Below are 22,320 nucleotides of genomic sequence, written 5' to 3' on the forward strand. Positions count from 1 at the left end.
AGCCTGAAAATTCTGGGAGTCACAATTGACCGAAATCTCACTTTCGAAGATCATGCGAAAAATACAGCAAAGAAATGTTCTACTCAATGCGGAAACTTAAAAGAATCAAACCTTTCTTCCCAACGGAAATATTCCGCAGCCTAGTACAATCAATGGTGCTCAGTCATCTAGACTACTGCAATGCCATCTATGCCGGATGCAAAGAACAAATCATTAAGAAGCTTCAAACTGCTCAAAACTCAACAGCCAGACTCATATTTGGGAGAGCAAAATATGAAAGCGAGCCCCAGGCGACCATGGAAGCCTCAGTTATTCCTGAACTGGAATATAAATTCAATGCTATAAAAAGAGTAAAATAAGAACTACGCTAGATTTTATCTTTATTTTTTATGTGTTTTGTATGTGCCAACTTCTAAAGCACTGTTTTCCATTGATTTTTTTTTTCACGCCAATCTTTCTTCCTGCATCAGGAGTAAGATTGCAAACGATTCCGTGATGTCTCCAATCTCATCTCTATCTCCCTCCTTTCCCCCCCTCCTTTCCCCCTCCTCCCTCCCCTTCTCTTGTGCCCTCTGGAATGCCCACTCGGTCTGCAACAAACTGCCCTTCACCCACGATATCTTCATCTCTTGTTCCCTTCAACTGCACGCCCTAACTGAAACCTGGCTCTCCCCTGACGACTCGGCCTCAGTCGCGGCCCTTTGCCATGGAGGTTATCTCTTCTCAACCTCTCACTTTCCACTGCGACTGTCCCTGCTGCCTTTAAACATGCTGTGGTCACACACCTCTCCTTAAGAAGCCTTCACTCGACCCGACTTGTCCCTCTAATTACCGACCCATCTCCCTCCTTCCATTCTCTCCAAATTACTTGAGCGTGTTGTTCACCGCCGCTGCCTTGATTTTCTCTCCTCACATGCTATTCTTGACCCACTAAAATCTTTTGCCCTCTCCACTCAACCGAAACTGCACTTACTAAAGTCTCCAATGACCTATTACTGGCTAAATCCAGAGGTCAATATTCCATCCTCATTCTTCTTGATGTTTCCGCTGCTTTTGACACTGTCGATCACAGCATACTTCTCGATACCCTGTCCTCACTTGGATTCCAGGGCTCTGTCCTTTCCTGGTTCTCTTCCTACCTCTCCCTCCGCATCTTTAGTGTTCACTCTGGTGGATCCTCTTCTACTTCTATCCCTCTGCCTGTCGGCGTACCTCAGGGTTCTGTTCTTGGTCCCCTCCTCTTTTCTGTCTACACTTCTTCCCTTGGTTCATTAATCTCATCCCATGGCTTTTCCTACCATCTCTATGCTGATGACTCCCAAATCTACCTTTCTACCCCTGATATCTCACCTTGCATCCAAACCAAAGTTTCAGCGTGCTTGTCTGACATTGCTGTCTGGATGTCTCAATGCCACCTGAAATTAAATATGACCAAAACCAAGCTTCTCATTTCCCCCCCCCAAACCCACCTCCCCGCTCCCCCCGTTTTCTATTTCTGTTGATGGCTCTCTCATTCTCCCTGTCTCCTCAGCTCGAAAACTTGGGGTCATCTTTGACTCTTCTCTCTCCTTCTCTGCTCATATCCAGCAGATTGCCAAGACCTGTCGTTTCTTTCTTTACAACATCCGTAAAATCCGCCCCTTTCTTTCCGAGCACTCTACCAAAACCCTCATCCACACCCTTGTCACCTCTCATTTAGACTACTGCAATCTGCTTCTTGCTGGCCTCCCACTTAGTCACCTCTCCCCTTTCCAGTCGGTTCAAAACTCTGCTGCCCGTCTCGTCTTCCGCCAGGGTCGCCTTACTCATACTACCCCTCTCCTCAAGACCCTTCACTGGCTCCCTATCCGTTTTCGCATCCTGTTCAAACTTCTTCTACTAACCTATAAATGTACTCACTCTGCTGCTCCCCAGTATCTCTCCACACTCGTCCTTCCCTACACACCTTCCCGTGCACTCCGCTCCATGGATAAATCCTTCTTATCTGTTCCCTTCTCCACTACTGCCAACTCCAGACTTCGCGCCTTCTGTCTCGCTGCACCCTATGCCTGGAATAAACTTCCTGAGCCCCTACGTCTTACCCCATCCTTGGCCACCTTTAAATCTAGACTGAAAGCCCACCTCTTTAACATTGCTTTTGACTCGTAACCACTTGTAACCACTCGCCTCCACCTACCCTCCTCCCTTCCTTCCCATTCACATTAATTGATTTGATGTGCTTACTTTATTTATTTTTTGTCTATTAGATTGTAAGCTCTTTGAGCAGGGACTGTCTTTCTTCTATGTTTGTGCAGCGCTGCGTACGCCTTGTAGCACTATAGAAATGCTAAATAGTAGTAGTAGTAGTTCTCCCACACTCCCCGCCCAGTTGGCCGCGGTGGAGGCGTCAGGCTACTACTCTCACCCTCCTGTAGTTTCCAACCCCTCCTTCTACCGCAGTCTCACTGCTTCTCATTCTTTGAAGCACACTCCATCCGGCTATTCTACCCATTGCCACTCAGAGTGGCAGTCATTTACCGCCCCCCCTAATAAATCCCTCTCTTCCTTCCTCACCGACTTCGATGCCTGGTTTTCCGTTTTTCTCGAACCCTCATCTCCGTCACTCATTCTCGGAGACTTCAACATACACGTTGATGACCAATCCGACCCTCACGCGTCTCAGTTCCTCACTCTAACATCCTCCTTCAACCTCCAGCTATGCTCCACCGCCTCGACTCACCGAGACGGCCATTGTCTTGACCTCGTCCTCTCCTCCTCCGGCTCCCCCTCCAATTTCCACACTTCAGCTCTTCCTATCTCGGATCATCGCCTGATCACCTTCACACTTCTTCACCCCCCACCTCAGCCCCGTCCAACTCTAACCACTACCTCCAGGAATCTCCAGGCTATTGACTCTCCTACCTTATCCTCTTGTATCTCCAATCTCCTCCTCTCCATCTTGTCCTCCGAGTCTGTCGCCGCATACAATGCCACTCTCTCCTCTGCTCTGGACACCCTCGCTCCATCCACCTCCCATCCCACAAAGTGTACTAATCCCCAGCCTTGGCTGACCCTTTGCATCCGCTACCTTCGTTCCTGCGCCCGATCTGCCGAACGCCTCTTGAGGAAATCTTGCACCCATTCAGATTTCCTTCACTACAAATTCATGCTATCCTCCTTCCACTCCTCCCTATTCCTTGCCAAACAGGACTATTACACCCAACTGACCAATTCTCTCAGCTCCAACCCCCGTCGTCTCTTCGCCACCCTTAACTCCCTCCTCAAAGAGGCCTCCGCTCCTACCCCCCCCCCTCACTCTTTCCTCAATCACTGGCCGATTACTTCCGCGACAAGGTGCAAAAGATCAACCTTGAGTTCACTACCAAACTATCTCCTCCTTTTCACCCTTCAACCCTCGACCAACCAACCCAGGTCTCTTTCTCTTTCTCCTCCTTTCCTGACATCACCGAGGAGGAAACCGCTCGCCTTTTTTCCTCCTCGAAAAGTACCACCTGTTCCTCTGATCCCATCCCTACCAACTTACTTAACACCATCTCTCATACTGTCACCCCCTCCATCTGTCATATCCTCAACCTCTCTCTCTCCACTGCAACTGTCCCTGACACCTTCAAGCACGCCGTAGTCAAACCTCTCCTCAAAAAACCATCACTTGATCCTACCTGTCCCTCCAACTACCGCCCCATCTCCCTTCTACCCTTCCTCTCCAAAATACTTGAGCGTGCCGTTCACAGCCGCTGCCTTGATTTTCTCTCCTCTCATGCCATCCTCGATCCACTTCATTCCGGTTTTCGCCCTCTACACTTGACAGAAACAGCACTCTCTAAAGTCTGTAATGACCTGTTCCTTGCCAAATCCAGAGGCCACTACTCCATCCTCATCCTCTTCGACCTATCCGCCGTTTTTGTCAATCATGATCTACTCCTTGCCACACTGTCCTCATTCGGGTTCCAGGGCTCAGTCCTCTCCTGGTTCTCCTCCTATCTCTCCCACCGCACCTTCACTCTCATGGATCTTCCTCCACCCCCATCCCGCTATCTGTTGGTGTTCCCCAGGGATCTGTCCTGGACCCCTTCTCTTCTCAATCTACACCTCTTCCATGGGCTCCCTCATCTCATCTCATAGCTTCCAGTATCATCTCTATGCGGACGACACCCAGCTGTACCTCTCCACACCAGACATCACCGCGGAGACCCAGGCAAAGGTATCGGCCTGCTTAACCGACATTGCTACATGGATGTCCAACCGTCACCTGAAACTGAACATGTCCAAGACTGAGCTCATCGTCTTTCCACCAAAACCCACTTCTCCTCTTCCTCCACTCTCTATCTCAGTTGATAACACCCTCATCCTCCCCGTCCCATCTGCCCGCAACCTCGGAGTCATCTTCGACTCCTCCCTCTCCTTCTCGGCACACATCCAGCAGATAGCCAAGACCTGTCGCTTCTTTTTCTTCAACATCAGCAAAATTCGCCCTTTCCTCTCTGAGCACACCACCCGAACTCTCGTCCACGCTCTCATTACCTCTCACCTTGACTACTGCAACTTACTCCTCACCGGACTCCCACTTAGCCATCTATCCCCCCTTCAATCTGTTCAGAACTCTGTGGCACGTCTTATATTCCGCCAAAACCAATATACTCATATCACTCCTCTTCTCAGGTCACTCCACTGGCTTCCAATCCGATACCGCATTCAGTTCAAGCTTCTCCTTCTTACCTACAAATGTACTCAATCTGCTGCCCCTCACTACCTCTCTACCCTCATCTCCCCTTATGTTCCCACCCGAAACCTCCGTTCACAGGACAAATCCCTCCTCTCAGTACCCTTCTCCACCACTGCCAACTCCAGGCTCCGCCCATTCTGCCTTGCCTCACCCTATGCCTGGAACAACCTTTCTGAGCCCTTACGTCAAGCCCCCTCCCTGGCCATCTTCAAGTCTCTGCTTAAAGCCCACATCTTCAATGCTGCTTTCGGCACCTAACTCTTACCTTCAGGATATCCAGACTGCCCCAATTTGACTGCCCCTATCGAATTGACTACTCACTTGTCCTTTAGATTGTAAGCTCTTTGAGCAGGGCCTGTCCTTTTATGTTAAATTGTACAGCGCTGCGTAACCCTAGTAGCGCTTTAGAAATGTTAAGTAGTAGTAGTAGTAAGATTTAGAACTTGAAAATCAAGAGTAAAGCGCTGCACTAAATGGTAGCACAGCTTACTGCATTGACTTCTCAGCTGCTACTACTTCCTCAGTATGCTAATTGAAGTGAATTTTTGAATTATTAGCTTATCCCCTTCACTGAATCAGTGTATTGCACTGGATGATCTACTTTCTTTCATCTATAGGTTGCACAGGATTGCTAATTTGTAAGCATCCTCTTTGATGAGTGATTTCACCTTTTTTTTGTACTTCACCTGCAAGGAGTCCACCACTACTAACACCTCTGGTGTTAATCCCATTCTCTTTCAAGTGTTCTTTTAACTTCACCATCAGGATATTCTTTAATATTTGAATGACCATACCCACCATGGCCCTGCTTGAGCTTAGTTTCTTTGTGGCATCCTAGAAGGACTTCAGGGACTTCTTTTACCCGAGTCATATTTGTCCAAACCTTAAATTGCAGTGATATTGATATGTAATGATGGGCTCTCTGTTGCTCCAGCTTTAGGAGTACTTATGCATGTCCTTATTCAGGATGGCAGATTTTGTACAACTTTGCAACAGTTTAAGATCTTAAAAACTTGTTTGTTTCTGCAGGCTTTTCCCACGATGTAAATGATTTTTTTGGGGAACAGATAAGTGACATCTGGAAATTATTGTGATTTAGAAAGGCAGATAGCAGTGACATCAGATTTTTTTTAATGATGTATGTTTTGTGTGCTTTTTTGTTTTTATTGAAATATGTATGCTTATGATTTTTGTAAGCTAGAGGTGAATTCTATGAATCACACCTAAAAATAATTGACACCGAACCCCCCCCCCCCCCGCTTCAGTTCTATTCTATAAACTGTGCCTAAAGTTAAGCGCAATGCACAGAATAGCACAAGTGCAGGGGGGTCATACATAAATTTAGGCATGTCCATTTGCACAAATGAAAATGTGGTGCAAATGCCCCCACCTAAATTTACGTGCAGAATCCCCTTATTCTATTATTGCATGTGTAACTGAAATTCACGCTCTGCCCCAAAATACCCATGACCTTCCCACTTCCACACCCCCTTTTTCAGGGCACACACAAAATGTAGGAATGTACATGTTAATTGATTTTAATTAGCATCAATAATTGCTTCTTAAAAAAACAGTAAATTATTAATTGGCTCATTCAATTAAATTGTGTGCAGAAATTGGACGCATACTAAATTTGTGCACAAAAGTTTTGGTGACTTTTATAGAATTAGGGGGTTAGAGGTAAGCGAAGCAAAAGTTTATAAATAAATAAATGTGCCTAATACTGCCTGTTCCTGCTCACCCTTTAGACACTGGTAGAAATAACCTGGCAGTTTTTCAGCAATTCTGAATCAGCTTCAGAATGGGACTGCCACATCCCTTGCTGCTTAGTACCAAGTGACCTCTTACTGCCATGTGTAGCAAAGTGGTACAGAATATTGATTCCCATCAAAGCCCCCTTCCTTCATTGCCTTAGTTGTTTTCTTGCCACTGTTTGTTACAAAATAACTTGAAACCAGAGTTGTTTTTCTCCAGCCTAGCCACCAACCCTCCTTCATTGTCTTTATTTCTGCTAAGATAGGGGCCAGTGATGGGTAGCATTCATCATTTGGGTGTGCAACACAGCCCACCTATACATTGCCTCTGGTCCACCCCCATTATACCTGAAGCCTGCCACTAACTTGTTCAGTATGCCATCAGAAAGTTGTAAACCTGTGTGGTGTTCTGATGTCACTGGTGAAACGCACGCTACTACAGTATTTGAACAGCTGTGCCTGACGTCCAGCATGACATTGGTTATGGAAGCTGGGGATCATCAGCGTATTAGTACATAAGTAATGCCACACTGGGAAAAGACCAAGGGTCCATCGAGCCCAGCATCCTATCCACGACAGCCAAGGGCACCTGGCTTCCCAACGTACAAACATTCTATACATGTTGTTATTCCTGGAATTGTGGATTTTTCCCAAGTCCATTTAGTAGCGGTTTATGGACTTGTCCTTTAGGAAACCGTCTAACCCCTTTTTAAACTCTTCCAAGCTAACCGCCTTCACCATGTTCTCCGGCAATGAATTCCAGAGTTTTACGCGCTGGGTGAAGAAACATTTTCTCCGATTTGTTTTAAACTTACTACACTGTAGTTTCATCGCATGCCCCCTAGTCCTATTATTTTTGGAAAGCGTGAACAGACGCTTCACATCCACCTGTTTTACTCCACTCATTATTTTATATACCTCTATCATGTCTCCCCTCAGCCGTCTTCTCCAAGCTGAAAAGCCCTAGCCTCCTTAGTCTTTCTTCATAGGGAAGTCGTCCCATCCCTGCTATCATTTTAGTCGCCCTTCGTTGCACCTTTTCCAGTTCCACTATATCTTTCTTGAGATGCGGCGACCAGAATTGAACACAATACTCAAGGTGCGGTCGCACCATGGAGCGATATAACGGCATTATAACATCCTCACACCTGTTTTTCCATACCTTTCCTAATAATACCCAACATTCTATTCGCTTTCTGAGCCGCAGCAGCACACTGAGCAGAAGGTTTCAGTGTATTATCGACGACAACACCCATATCCCTATTAAAAGTTGTTCTGGAGAGCACTTAATCATTGGGGGTGAAAAGATGCAGCAGCTGCTTTAAATCCCATGTTCCCACCTGCAGATGCTGATGATCCAGTTCAGTCATTTCCTTGAGGCACTGTGTCCCCACTTTTGCTGCAAAACATTACTTTATCTCCTTCATGGTGACTTACTTATATGAGTGTTGGGGCTACTCATCTGCCACCTCACCCACCGGTGGAAGAGGCTGAGGATTCAGTTTGGGAAATAAATTTCCTTTTTTCTGTAACTTTCCTGTTGCTGATACTTGCAGTGCTATAGAGGTACCTCACCTTGAACCTAGTTAGAAACAGTGTTTCTGCAAATAATGTAGTATGCCACTGTTCAATAGGGGACCATTATATTTCCCATGCTGAAGACCATCTAAGAGTATGTTCCTTCTCAAGCACATTAAAATTCCCTCCACGTGTCTGAACATTTATGGGGCATCCCTCACACTCTGCACGACATTCACTATTTCTGGTACACTCGAACTTAGCATTATTGCTTCCTACCAGGGCTGTAGAGTCGGTACACCAAACCTTCGACTCCAACTCTGACTCCTCTATTTTTCTACTGTCCAACTTTGACTCCAACTCCTACTGATATCAGGCTTCACATTTGTTCTGAATTTAAAGTACTGTAAATATAACTTTAGATCCAGGACAAAACTAAATTTACCATATTTTATAATGTTTTTTATTTTGACCTGGAGTCGGAATCGGTGGATTTTTTTTTTTAACAGACTGAGTCAGAAGCAATTTTGGGTGGAGTCAGACTCCACAGCCCTGCTTCCTACCACAACAGCCAACATAATAGCAACAAATTTTCTAGACCATCCTTGGTCACAAAATGTTGTTGTTAGATGATTCTGCTGGAAGTCCCTCACATGAAGTTTAATCTGATTCTGTATCTGTCAAAACCTGCTCCGTTCAGTTCTTAATATGGGAACAGGGTGCAACCGTTGTGCTCAGTTGTTAATTACTATACCTGTTTTCTGCCCCCCCCCCCCCAGCCTGCATTGTATCTTCCTTCTCTTCCCCTTCCATGGAGATGGAAAGCATATAACTGGTCATTGACGTTTTTATTGGAAGCTGTAATTGTTGGTACTTCTTCTCCTGGCTCAGAATTACATACATTATCAGTTCATTGTATCCATTATACAAGCCTTGACAATTCCAAGGCTCCAGGTTACCCTGGCACCTAGAAATTGCACCGTGGCACCTGGGATTTCATGCATCAAAATGTTTGGTTTTTTTTGTGTGTGGTTCTGCGAAAGAAACTGGTTTTCCTTACCTCCCCACAATGATTCAGCGCTCTGTATGTTTGAGCTATGTGGTGCAGGAACTTCATTGTACGCTTGTGATTTCAAGTCTCATGAGACATATACTTGAAATGGCGAGACAAGCCCAAAGTGCCTGCACCATGTCTCAAACTTACAGAGAGCTGAATTGCTCAATTACTTCTCATTCAGCAGACAGATGTCTTAATCACTTCAAAGCATTAGTTATTTTATGTCTTCTTTGTTTTGATTTTTTTTCTCTCCTAAATTCTGAGCCTGTTTTAACATATAGAGCCATGAGTCTGGTAATTCTTAACTGTGACTTATTTGTTGCAGATAGCAGACCTGAAACCCTTGAAGCACATAAAATAAAGACAGCATTCTTCACATGCACAACCTTGATGGAGATTTGCAAGAGAGTGGTTACTCACTATTTCGTGCTGACAGAGGAAGAACTGACAATGTGGGAGGAGGATCCAGAAGGCTTCAGTAAGAAATATTAGATTGATGAATGTTCTACTTGTAGGTGCTATGGTTCATTTTTTTGTTTTTTTTGTTTTACTTAAACCTTTTGAGGTATTAGCTTCTTGTGATGTAGGGAATCTCGCATGTTCCATCAAAGAAATAAAAGTATTAGGCTTCTCAGCACATTTTGCTTGGGGGAGATCAAAGAGATAAATTGCTGTGAATTTCTCTGTACATGGTTACATAAAGAGTTTTTTTTCATTAATTCACTTTTTTCTCCCTTTTACCTTTCTTAATCAAACCTTGAGCCAGATAGCTATTTAAATTAACTATTGTCTTGCAAATTAATGTAAGAAAAAAAGAGACCATCATTGGTCTGAAAACTTTGTTCTGTGCTCTAATGTTGTTGAATATTTAATTGCCTATCCAATTTAGAGTCAGATTAAAATGGATTAGGCAGCATGCAATGCCCATGCAGTTTCACAACGTTAAATGTATTACTAATGGTACAAATTCATAAAACTTTATGTATTAAAAATAAAAACTTCAAAAGTAAGGTAGCACTTTTTTGCAAAAGAGTCCCCCCCCCCCCCCCCCCAAAGAAATTTTGTGCTTATGTTGGTAAAAGACAGGCTGTGTTTCTGATGAAATAAAATGGCTGTTTTGCTCACTGTCTGCATCACTTGAGCAGATTTATTAGCAGGCCCCCTGGTCTTCAGCAATTTTACGACTTCAGAAAGGACTGCATAGTCTGCCCATCTATTCAAATTGTCCCGGGAGACCAGGGGCCGATTCACATCTGGGAGGTGGATACTTGCTGGTGGCATATTCAACTCTTTCCTTCCTTGTTACACTACATTCTCCCAACTTGTTTAATTGGGCAGCAGGAGGTGGACAGCAGCATCAGCAGCAGCAGATGAATCCAGGAACTGGTGGGTTGAATCCGCCTACCAGCAGGTGGAGATAGATGAAGAAAAGGCACTGAAGAAAAGGCAGTGACCCTGAACATCCAGCTCCTTACCACTTCAGTATATCTCTATCTCCAGCAGGTGGTGGACGGATTCCTGCGAGCTCCTGAATTCTTGGGGGCCTTCTGGGCTTTGCAGCCAGTTGAGCTTGGGGGCGTGTGGCCGAGGGTGCCAACCTTAAGGACAAACTTGTTCCCCTGTCCTACCCTGTTTTCCCCCTGCTCTCTTCCTCTAGCTCCCAGTGCTGTGTGACAGACTTAAAAAAAAAAAAATTCTCCTCACAACACTGCACTTGTCAGCCGGCAAAAAAAAAAAAAAAGAAGCTTAATTCAGCAGCCTTTCTCAGAGTTGTGCTCTCTGTGTTTACTGCCTGCCGGTCTGTGGGGAGCGGGAGTGCTTTCCAGACTCCTTTAGAGAGAGCTACCGCTGCTGTCGGGGAGTGTCTTCTTTAAGCCCTGGTGAGTATTTTTTTTTTTTTTGGGGGGGGGGGGGGCGGGTTCTTCAGGCTCCGACGGGGCGGTTTGCTTTGATGGTGGTGGAAGAGGTTAAGAGATGTTCCCGCTGCGGCTCTCGCCATTCCGCAGCGGGACACTATCGCAAAGTGTACTGAGTCCATCTCCGGTGCTGAAGGCCCTCTAGAAGCTATTGGGGAATCTTCCCGCTCTTCTGACTCTGCCGCCCGCCATTTTCTGCCTCTGATTCTTTCTGCTTAGGGGCATCGGGGAGCACAGCTGCTGTTAATGTGGGGGCTACTGCTGCTGCTGTGTTTGATTCTACTTCCTCTGACTTGTCTCCTATGGGATTTTCTCCTGAGTTTATACTTCTCCTTCATCAGGTTTATCTGATGAAAAGAGCAGCTTCCTTAGTTTCTCCTGTTGGTCAATCAGCTTTTGCTGGACAGTAGAGATGTTCTTCCTTCTCAGGGTGACATCGGGCCACATCTTTTTCTTGAGGATCCTGCTGTCAAACGCAGAAAGTTATTATCTTTGCCTGAGAGAGGTTCTGTGGGTCCCCATTCTCCTCCATCTTCGCTTTTAGCAGGTTCAGGGGATTCAGCTCATCTTTCTAAACTTGAAGATTTGGAGGAATGTGAATTTTTTCCTCCTGAGCAGGATGATCCCACGGCTGTGCGGAGTTTTCATCTTGATGAGCTGCCTTCTCTAATTTCTCAGGCTTTGGAAGCCGTAAACATTTTGGATCCAGAGGAACAGGCATCAGCTTCTGTCAATATTAAAATGGCTAGCATACGGAAACCTTCTAAAGCTTTTCCAATGCATGACTCTATTCAGGAATTGATCTCTGCTCAATGGGCTGACCCTGAGAGTGGGTTAAAAGTGGCGAGGGCTATGGCCCGTCTCTGTCCTGTGTCTTCTGCTACATTAGACACTTTCGCTTTGCCAAAAGTAGACGCGTTCGTTACTGCGGTCACTAAAAAGACCCTGTGGAGGAGGGAAGGGAAATGCGACTTGATATACCGCCTTTCTGAGGTTTTTTGCAGCTACATTCAAAGCAGTTTACATATATTCAGGTACTTATTTTGTACAAGGGGCAATGGAGGGTTAAGTGACTTGCCCAGAATCACAAGGGGAGTTGCACTTAACGACATGCAGGATAGGCGTCTTGATACTTCCCTTAAACGTTCTTTTGAGGTAGCAGCCTTGGCCTTACAGGCTTCCATATATATGTAGCTAGGGCCTGTCTTTCCTGGTTTCAACAGAGTTTGGAGCAGAATCAAGATTCTGCCTCCTGTTCGGTTGCCGGGGCTCCAATGGAATCAGCGCTTGCCTTTTTAGCAGACGCTCTCTATGATCTGGTTGGGGCATCTGCTAAGCAGATGGCTTTAGCGGTTTCAGCTCGTCATCTTTTATGGTTGTGCCATTGGTCAGCGGACATGGCTTCCAAGCTACATCTTGCTAAACTTCCCTTTAGGGGGTAAGTTGCTTTTTGGCAAGGAGCTTGAGAATATAGTCAAAGATTTGGGAGATTCGAAATCCCACGGCTTCCAGAGGATAGGCCTCTGACTTCTGCACATTCCTTTTCTACGAGATCTCATTTCCATGATTCTTGGTGCTATCATCCTGGTCGTGGTTCTCCTTTCAACGCTCTAGATTCCAACAGAGGCCTTCCTTTCGGAGTGACGAGAGCAACGGGAGCTTCAGCGAGACAGCAGACTCAGGGACGTTCTTCTCAATGATGGGGCGCAGGTCCACTCTTCGATTGTTTCCATAGGAGGTCGGCTGACCCTTTTTTTTTTTTTCGAAGAGTGGGCTAAGATTATATCAAATCAGTGGGTCTTAGATCTCATCAGAGATGGTTATAGGCTAGAATTTGCTTTGCCCGTCGCAGATTCCTTTTTAGAATCTCGATGTGTCACATTGGGCAGAAGAGCAGCTGTAGAAGCCACATTGCAGACGTTACTACAGCTCGGGGCTGAGATCCCTGTTCCTCAGTCCAAGGTGCGCACCAGCCGTTATTCAATTTACTTTGTAGTTCCTCGGAAAGGAGGTTCTTTCCGGCCTATTCTCGATCTCAGGAAACTGAACGAGTGTCTATGGGTGCGCCATTTTGGCATGGAGACAGTGTGGTCGGTGATTGCCTCTGCCCAGCAGGGGGAGTTCCTCACAATCTTGGATTTGAAAGAGGCGTACATGCATATCCCTATTTGACCTCCTCATCAAAAGTTTCTACAGTTTGCCATACTAGACCGTCATTTTCAGTTTCGTGCTCTGCCTTTTGGTCTAGCTATGGCTCCTCGCACTTTTTCCAAAGTAATGGTGGTCACTGCGGCCTTCCTCCGAAAGGAGGGGATCAAAGTTCACCCGTATCTTGACGATTGGTTGATTTGGGCAGACAGAGCAGGAAAGTCAGTCTGCCACCTCTCGAGTGTTAGAGTTTATGCAGTCCCTGGGCTGGGTGGTCAATCTACCCAAGAGCCGTCTTGTTCCCTCCCAGACTTTGGAATATCTGGGGGGGGGGGGGGGGGGTGTTCGACATGGCTCGGGGATGAGTCGTCTTGCGGGAATCCAGGAGACTCAAGCTTTGCTCTCATGTGCGCTCCCTATTAAAGTCTTCCTGTCTTCGGGTCTGGCATTATGTTCAGGTGCTGGGGTCAATGACAGCCACCTTGGAGGTGGTGCCATGGGCAAGGGTTCATATGTGTCCACTCCAGCTCTCTCTGTTGCGGCGATGGTCTCCAGTGTCCCAGGATTATCAACGTCGTCTGCCTTGGCTCCCTCTTGCAAGGGACAGCATGACTTGGTGGCTGTATCCGGCCAACCTTCGGAAAAGGATACCCCTGGCGTCTCCTCAGTGGGTGATAGTTGTCACAGATGCCAGTCTCTTGGTGTGGGGGGCTCACTGCCTTCACCGGGTAGCACAGGGACATTGGTCTCGCACAGAATCCAGTTGACCCATCAATCGTCTCAAATTGAGAGCAGTAATGCTAACTCTCAGATCCTTTCAGGATCTCCTGGAAGGGCAGGTAGTTCGGATTCTCTCGGACAACACTTCAGCAGTAGCATACATCAACTGCTAGGGGGTTACTCAGCGTGCGATTTTGGCCTCGGAGGGGGTCGGTCTGCTCCAATGGGCAGAGACTCGTCTGCTTTGCCTCTCAGCAGCCCACGTTGCAGGCCAGGACAATATTCAAGTGGATTTTCTCAGCCTGCATCTCCTGGATGCGGCGGAATAGGAACTGGAGACAGAAGCCTTTCATCTGGTCTGTCTAAAGTGGGGCACTCCTGTCTTAGACCTGATGGCAACCAAGAACAATGCCAAAGTACCCAAGTTCTTCAAGGAGGAGAAAAGACGTCGACTCGGCAGGACTCAACGCACTATTACAGCCCTGGTCGAGCTTCGGTCTCCTCTGTGCCTTCTCACCTTGGCCCCTAATAAGATATCTTCAGCGTCGGATCAGGCCCCATCCAGGTCCAGTAGTGTTGATAGCTTCAGATTGGTCACGCCGTCCGTGGTATGCGGACTTAGTTAATCTGTTAGTGGAGCCGCCTCTAAGGCTTCCGCTGTTGCCCGACCTCCATCAGGGTCCGGTACAAATGGAGGACGTTTCCCGCTTTGCTGTTATGGCTTGGCTCTTGAGAGGGCAAGACTGAGAAAGACGGGCTACTCTGATCTAGTCATTGCCACTTTACTTCAGACCCGGAAACGGTCCACTACGACGGCGTATGCCAGAGTGTGGCGTGCCTTTGAATCGTGGTGTGCAGAGCAGGCCTAGTCTCCTTGTCAGGCTTCTGTTTCCCAGATTTTGGCTTTCCTGCAAGAGGGTTTACAGAAGGGCTTGGCTTATAATTCTCTTTGCATGCAAGTCGCGGCTCTTGCCTGTTTCAGGGGTCGTGTATCAGGCTCTTCTCTAGCGTCTCATTCTGACGTAGCACGATTTTTGAAAGGTGCTCTTCACCTTCACCCTCCAGTACAACGGCCATGCCCGTCTTGGAAACTGAACCTTTTTCTTAGCGTGTTGCAGAGTGCGCTGTTTGAGCCGTTACGTTTGGCTTCTGATAAAGATCTTACGCTGAAGATGGTGTTTTTAGTCGCCATTGCCTCGGCATGTTGGATCTCTGAACTCCAAGCACTATCGTGTCGAGAACCCTTTCTTCAATTTTCGTACTTAGGGGTTACTCTGCGAACTGTTCCATCCTTTTTGCCTAAGGTCGTGGCTGCTTTTCATTTGAATCAGCCTCTGTTTCTGCCTTCCTTTGGGAGGTTGGATTTTCTGCAGACTTTTTCTGATCTTCGCTGTTTGGATGTTTGTCGTTCCCTTCTCCGGTATTTGGAAATGATGAATGAATTCCGGTGCTCGGACCATCTTTTTGTTCTCTTGTCTGGTCCTAGATGAGGTTATTCTGCTTCCAAAACGACTATTGTTCGATGGCTTATAGAGGCCATTTCTTTGGCATACCTTGTCAAGTGTCGAGTTCCCCTTGTGCTCATTTGACTTGGGCGCAGGCTACCTTGGATGACATTTGTCGAGCGGCCACTTAGGCTTCTCGTCATTCCTTTGTTAAACACTATAGATTTGATGTTGCGGCACGAAGAGATGCCCTATTTGGGAGGACAGTGCTCTCTTGGGGAGCAGAGGCTTCTCACCCTATTTGAGGGTTTGCTTTGATACATCCCACCAGTTCCTGGATTCATCTGCTGCTGAGGCTAAGGAAGGAAAAATGATATATTACCTGATAATTTTCTTTCCTTTAGTCGCAGCAGATGAATCCAGGATCCCTACCCTTCTTGCTGTGTCCTCCTGTTTTCTTCTTGAGTTTCAGATGAGTACTGTCAGAATAGTAAACAAGTGAAAAGAAGAAAAGACAGATTTCGAGGACAGGCATTTGTGGCCAGATTGGACATTTAACTCAATCTGTTGTTATAACTTTTGTTTTCCCTGAAGTTTCAGGTGATCTGTTCAGCTGTTGCCATATTGTTGTGAGGAGTGTTCTTCGATGTTTTTGTCGTTATTCTCTGCTTTGGAGATGCAACCTATACAGAAGTGGTAAGGAGCTGGATGTCCAGGGTCACTGCCTTTTCTTCAGTGTTCTTTATCTCCACCTTCTGGTAGGCGGATACAACCCACCAGTTCCTGGATTCATTTGCTGTCACTAAAGGAAAGAAAATTATCAGGTAATACATAATTTTTCCTTGGCCAGTAATCTCCTCCTCTTTTTTTTTTTTTTTTTTTTGGGGGGGGGGTGTCTGTCTGCCACTTTAATCTACACCGTTGATCAATTGATTCCTGGCCACCAGAGCCAATGACAGTGCCTAATGTGCTACTGCTTTTCTTCTCCTGTTGTCCTGGATCAGCATAAGAGGGGAATGGTATGTGTTACCCCTTTGAGACCAGTGCTAGGGAATGGGGGTTGTTTGAATTGGGGGATATGAAAGAGGTCCTTGGGTGAACGTGGTGTGCTATGTTGTAACTGGAGATCAGTGTGAGTTTGAGAAAGAGAGGCTAGGTAGATTAGTAGTGATCTTATGTGGGTACCCAGATATAGGGACAGGAAGGGAAAAAGGGCTGCAGATGAGGAGAAGAGGGAAGTGAAAGAAGATCAGTGTGAGATGAAGGGTGGCATATGCCTGGAGCACAGACAGGGATACTTCCATCCCCTTTATATAAGTCTTCCACTCCACCCAGAACCTATGTTTCCTCCTCTTATCCTACCTCATCTTATATCTTACCTGGTTTCCACTGCTTCCTGTTAGAGGTGAAATTTTGGGAGAGAATAATTGAGTTAGGAAAAACTGGTATCTTGATGAACATGCTTTAAAATTGTTCTGAAATATTAGAATGCTTGGTATATATTTCTCCATTTTTTAAATCAGTAGTATAACTTGATAAGAATATACAGTACTTCTAAATATTCTCAAGATATTAGTGCAGATAGTGGAATAAGGGTCCAGTTATTCTTTTTCTTCTACTGCCACTGGCACCAGGGACTTAACTTCAATTGTTCTGTTCGTTCCTCTCTCATTTCTCTTTTTCTTGTCTGTATCCATATCTTAGACTCTCCTCTCACTCCCTCTTAGCTGGTCTCGGTCTTTCAGTTCTCATGAATTCCTCCCCTTCATTCCTCTTTCCTATCTTTCCAGTCCTTTTGGTTGGCCTCCATCTTCTCTACCACCATTTCTTGTTTTTCTAATTCTATCATCATCTCTCATTCCTTTGGCTTTTCCATTTTTCCTTTCTCCACCTTTCTCCTAAGCTGAGGAGTAGGAGTTCATCTCTCAGCTGCCAACCAGCAAACATTTTCAAAATCAGTAGGGCAGCACTTTTGTAAGTTTATTTTGTGCATCATGAGATCAGTGTACAGTCAGTGTTTCAGAAATGAGAAGCACATTTTTAACGCATACTGTCCAGCTTAGGATAGTGTTTGTCATGCTTTCTTAATATGCATATGTAGGGATCTTAACTATGATCCTTTGTAGCAGTCCTCAAAGTATGGGATAGGATATAAGCAGTAGGAAGTATAAAAGACATTCTTCTACTAGAATATTTGTTTGTTTCAGTTTTTTATGTTTCAATCCTTTTTATTGATAAGTCAGTAAATATATCAAGTTCCAATCCAGTTATTGCAGATTCCAAGAAACAAAGTATAGACAACAATATTCATCATCATCAACAACCATTTAAGCATATATATCTCGTCCCCCCCCCCCCCCAACTCTATCCCCTTACCCCGCACATCCCCCAATCTTATAAAACTAAGTCTCCTGTAAAGAAACAGAACATATAACCCTTGAAGGTCCACATACCACCTTCATGGGTCTAATAGCTTATTTTACATAGGACATCAATTTTAACAAAACATCAAGCGGCCTGATGTCCTACAACTGTGCTGTTAATAAATTGAGTGAGAGGTTTTGTGTCTTATAACCTCTCAACTCTACCCATCCTGAAACCAGACCAACCCTGTCCTAACTCCTTCCCCCCCCCTCCCTCCCCCCCAGCATGCTTGCTTAACTTAATGATTCAGAATAGAACTTCTCCCTCTGGAAGGCAAGGTTAACCACAAAGGTTCCCACTTTTCTTGAAAACGGGCACCTGGTACACTGTCAAATTTTTTAATAACGCATCTGTCTAGTCTCATTTGGTGAATTAACTGAGATCTCCATGATACCAAAGAAGGCCCCATGTTAGACAGCCAAGATCCCAAAATAGCATTTCAGTTTTTTATATAATGCTCAGTATTAGGGATGTGCATTTGTTTTGAAACAACATATGAAATGTTGACATTCCCCTTTGTTGTTGCATGTCATTTTCAAACAAAATCATCAGGAAAAATCACAAAAAGTTATTGTTTTTTTGTGTGTCATAGTAGTCCACTCTCTTCTGAATGGGTGCACAGTCTTTGCAAATAGCATACCCTCTTTAGGAAGAGTGTGCCCTCTTAACGATAGTGCCAACCCTCCCACCCTCCGAACAAAATGACCAGTCCCGTAAATGACACAGGAGATGTTTTATTGATAAAGCATTATTACAAAGGTTTTTATAAAGACCATCTCATTACAACCTCCTTGAACTTTCAACACTCCACATTTAGATTCTGTTTTTACCTTGAGACTCCTGAGGCAGGCACATTGAACTGAAACATGGTGCAGTGTTGAATCTTAAGCTGTTATCAATAAAGAGTGTCTTTCAATGTTTTGGTGTCCCACGGTTTGTTGTTGAATAGCCGTTATCCGTTTCCCACTCCTTCCTGACAGGAAACAACATGACATGAAAATTTTCAAGCTGCACACCCATATAGGATATGTCTATCAAGGACATTACAGTCAGCAGACAGGAAGTGCTGTCTGTGATTTTTTTTAAAACAATTTGCAATTCTGGCAATAACTATACCATGGGATGGATGGGTCTCCCACTGGTCAACTTGGCTGGCCCTAAATATTGGGGATGGTACAGCAGTCTGTATAGCCACTTTTTCAGTGTGTGCAGCTGCTGGAGACCTTTTGCTTGACTTTGCCACCCTAAGAGGTCCTTTTACTAAGCCGTGTAAGTGTCTATGTTTGTCCAACGCACGCCAAAATGGAGTTACCACCTGACTACCGCATGGCTCTTGCAGTAATTTCATTTTTGGCGTCTGAAAAATATTTTTTATTTTCGGACGCTTGCCAAGTGGCATTTGACGTGCATAGGTCATTACCACCCAGATTCTTTACCACAAGGTCAATGGCTGGTGGTAAGGTCTCAGACCCAAAATGGACGCGCAGCAATTTTGATTTTACCGCATGTCCGTTTTCGGCAAAAAAGAGGCCTTTTTCACAGTCGAGCTGAAAAATGGATTGGCACATGCCCAAAATCAGCGCCTACACTACCACAAGCTATTTTTCAGCATGCCTTTGTAAAAGGACCACTTAGAGAGGTGTTTGTCAAGCCAGTCCTGAAGTATCCCTTATGTTGCCTGGTTTTCAGGATATCTACAATGAATATGCATGAAAGATTTTGAATTTGATGAAGACAGTGCAGGCAAATCTATCTCATATATTTCCGTTGTGGCTATCCTGCGATATAGACTGTCTAGGGAGTACTCCATGACTTCTTGAAAAACACTGCCTTAAAGGGTGCTTTGTCCAGGAACTCAGCAAGAAGGGGTTGAGTACTAGGATCTAGGATCCTTCATCAGTTCTGAAGCGGCAGGCAGGCTAGAAACAAATACAGACCACTGAACCAAGTAGGGAAAAAACATAACTTAAGAGTTGTCTGAATCAGAATTAAGATGTCAAAGGAGCAAATGAGTTATTTTCCTAAAACTATTTTCAGAATAATTTCTCAGAAAATGAATTAGAATGTCCAGATATCTAGAACTTCAGACACTTATTACATTTAACAAATGCTGACATTTATTTGTGTGATTTTTTTTTTCCTGGTGCCATTTTAAAATGTTTGTGACAAAATGAAGTTCATTTTTTGCAGAGTTAAAATTATCAAGGTACAAACTATATAGTGTGGTATGTTTTCTTGACTGGAACAGATTTAAATATGTTCTTTCTCAAACACAAGGGTCTGGCATGTCTCTGTTATGATACAATTTACATAAGTATACTTTATGTTTATAAGGGTTGTGCCTAGATTTCATTAGATGTGTTAAAATGAAAATATATAATAAATGTATGTATGCACCATGCACTATTTTGCTATTCAAGTACAATTATTTATATTCCAGTTTTCTCATTTCTTTCCTTTTCTTCCCTCATTCAAAATTTCTGGCTACTCTGCTTCTTTACTTCTTGCCTTCCCATACCAGATCCTTTCTTCTGTCAGTATCACCAGTCCTCCCTTTTTTCATTTTTGCACCTATTTCTTGATCCTCCCTTCTGACCTCTCTTATCCTCATCCTTGGTCTCCTCTTTTCCAACCCCAAATTAATATAAAAAATTCCTCATCTACAAATCTTCCAAGAAACTAAAATAAATTATTCAGATATAAAGCAAAGTTAGAAATTTCATTTTCTAACCTTCATTTTCATTTGACACTATTTTTATATTATTCAATATGCAGAAAAATTCAAATTGTTGCAGAATGTACCTCTGAGCTGCCACAGGAAACTAGAGGCTATGCATGCTGGTCTTTTTCACTTGTACGTGGGGGTGGGGTGGGAGGAGAGGATAAATATACATTGTAGTTTTGATTCGTTAATATCTTTTCCTGTTGACTTAGATTGGTAGAAAGGTCTTTATGAATAATACATGTTCTCTTGTGTTTTTTGGTATAGTAGTGGAAGAAGCTGGAGGAGACTCTTGGAAGTATAGCCTGAGGGTAAGTTTTATTGGTCCCAATTAATGTGCCTCTCCCACTGGTTCTCACTCCTTTTCAAGCCAGTATGTTTGGTATGTCCCTCATGCATGGAAACATGCTACTGTCCTCCCTCTTCTAAAAAAAAAAAGCTCATTTGGATCTGTCTGACCCATCAAGTTTCTGCTTCATCTCTATCACCCCCTTATTCTGTAAACTGCCTGAAAAACTTGTTCTCTGTCAACTCTCTTTTTTTCTAGTCAAATCTCTAGCCTTGCACCTTTGTCGGACAGGTTTCAGGAAAGGCCTTGGCATCAAAATGATCCTTACAGCCAATGAAACCAGAACCTATCTGAATAATCATTTCAGTTTTTTTTAATATCAAAAATTGTTTATTGAAAAACATATAACAGAATGCCATCAACTCTTTACAACCATAGAAACCTCCAAAAGATGAAACCACCCAAAAGGAACCCTGATTGGAGTTTGGTGCATAGACAGAGATAATTGTGATCTGTGTCCCCTGAAACTTCCCTGTCACCCAGAACACTCTGATTATGCCGTGCTGGTAAATGTGGGCACTAGTCCGGTGCTAGTGGCCTCTAGCAACCGCATTTACCTTTGATCATTTGGGCATCAGTGATGATGATAAAATCTTTGGTTGACCTTTGATTCATTGCTATCCTTTAAACCACAGATTGACTCTCTGGTTTGCTCTTCCTTCTTTTCCCTATGAAGAATATGATCTGTTGAGCCCTTTCTCCCTCTGCATCTTATTTATTTCCTTATTCTGTCCTTAAGCATCAGTCACATAGATAATTGTAATTCTCTCAATGCTGGTCTTCCTCTGTCTTCACTTAAATGTCTTCAACTTGCTATATAATGTTGCTTATTCCCTTGCTGTACAATACATATCATTCTCTTGCTCTTCTCAGAGTTTTGGTTACCTGTCTGTTCCCATTTTAAATTTAAACTTCTCACGTTGGTCTTTAAAGATCTGGTTTCTCATTCCCCTAACTATCTCAATCCTTTGATTCCTTACTTACCTTCTTGTTCCCTTCACACCTCTCAACAAACTCTCCTTTCCCTCCCTCCATCATCTTGATTAAAGGTTGATGCCACTCATTACCTCGCCTTTAACTATGTAGCTGTAAACTGTAGTATTCCTTTCCCCCTACCTTCAGACTTTTGAATGGTCTTTCCCTAATTAAGACATGGCTATTCCAACCATCCTTTGGCGCTATCCCACGTCCTCAGCCCTTGGGTACATAAGTCCAATTCCTTTCTCCTTCCACCCACCTTTCTTTTCTTTTTTTTTTCTTTTCACGTTTTCTTTCTTCTTATTATTTGTTATATATCTCCTAGCTGCAATAACATTTTGCAGTTAACAATATATCAAGTGCTGTTAAATAAACTAAAACTGTGATATTTGTCAGTATTGATTTTCCTTAATATCTATATAAATAAAATCCCCCCTCAGACGTTCTGAAGCTCACTCCATCTGTCCTGAACTCCTGTCCTCCTGGTAGGCTAGGCTATTCGGACTACTCACCCTCAGTCTCAGCCACGCCCATCTGGGCCGTAGGCCATGCCCCATCTGCACATA

General features: G+C 44.4%; 1 protein-coding gene across 4 annotated transcripts in view; it reads left to right on the forward strand.

The window, feature by feature from the left end:
- IPO11 (importin 11) overlaps window positions 1-22,320 on the forward strand; it is an 813,637-nt gene that overhangs the window by 128,892 nt on the left and 662,425 nt on the right. For all 4 annotated transcript variants that reach the window (XM_030193171.1, XM_030193174.1, XM_030193172.1 and 1 more), the window contains 2 exons: window positions 9,378-9,530; window positions 20,695-20,738. In XM_030193171.1, the coding sequence (XP_030049031.1) occupies window positions 9,378-9,530; window positions 20,695-20,738 (197 nt within the window). The remainder of the gene's footprint in view (window positions 1-9,377; window positions 9,531-20,694; window positions 20,739-22,320) is intronic.

Source organism: Microcaecilia unicolor, chromosome 2, assembly GCF_901765095.1.
Source record: "Microcaecilia unicolor chromosome 2, aMicUni1.1, whole genome shotgun sequence".
NCBI lineage: Eukaryota > Metazoa > Chordata > Amphibia > Gymnophiona > Siphonopidae > Microcaecilia > Microcaecilia unicolor.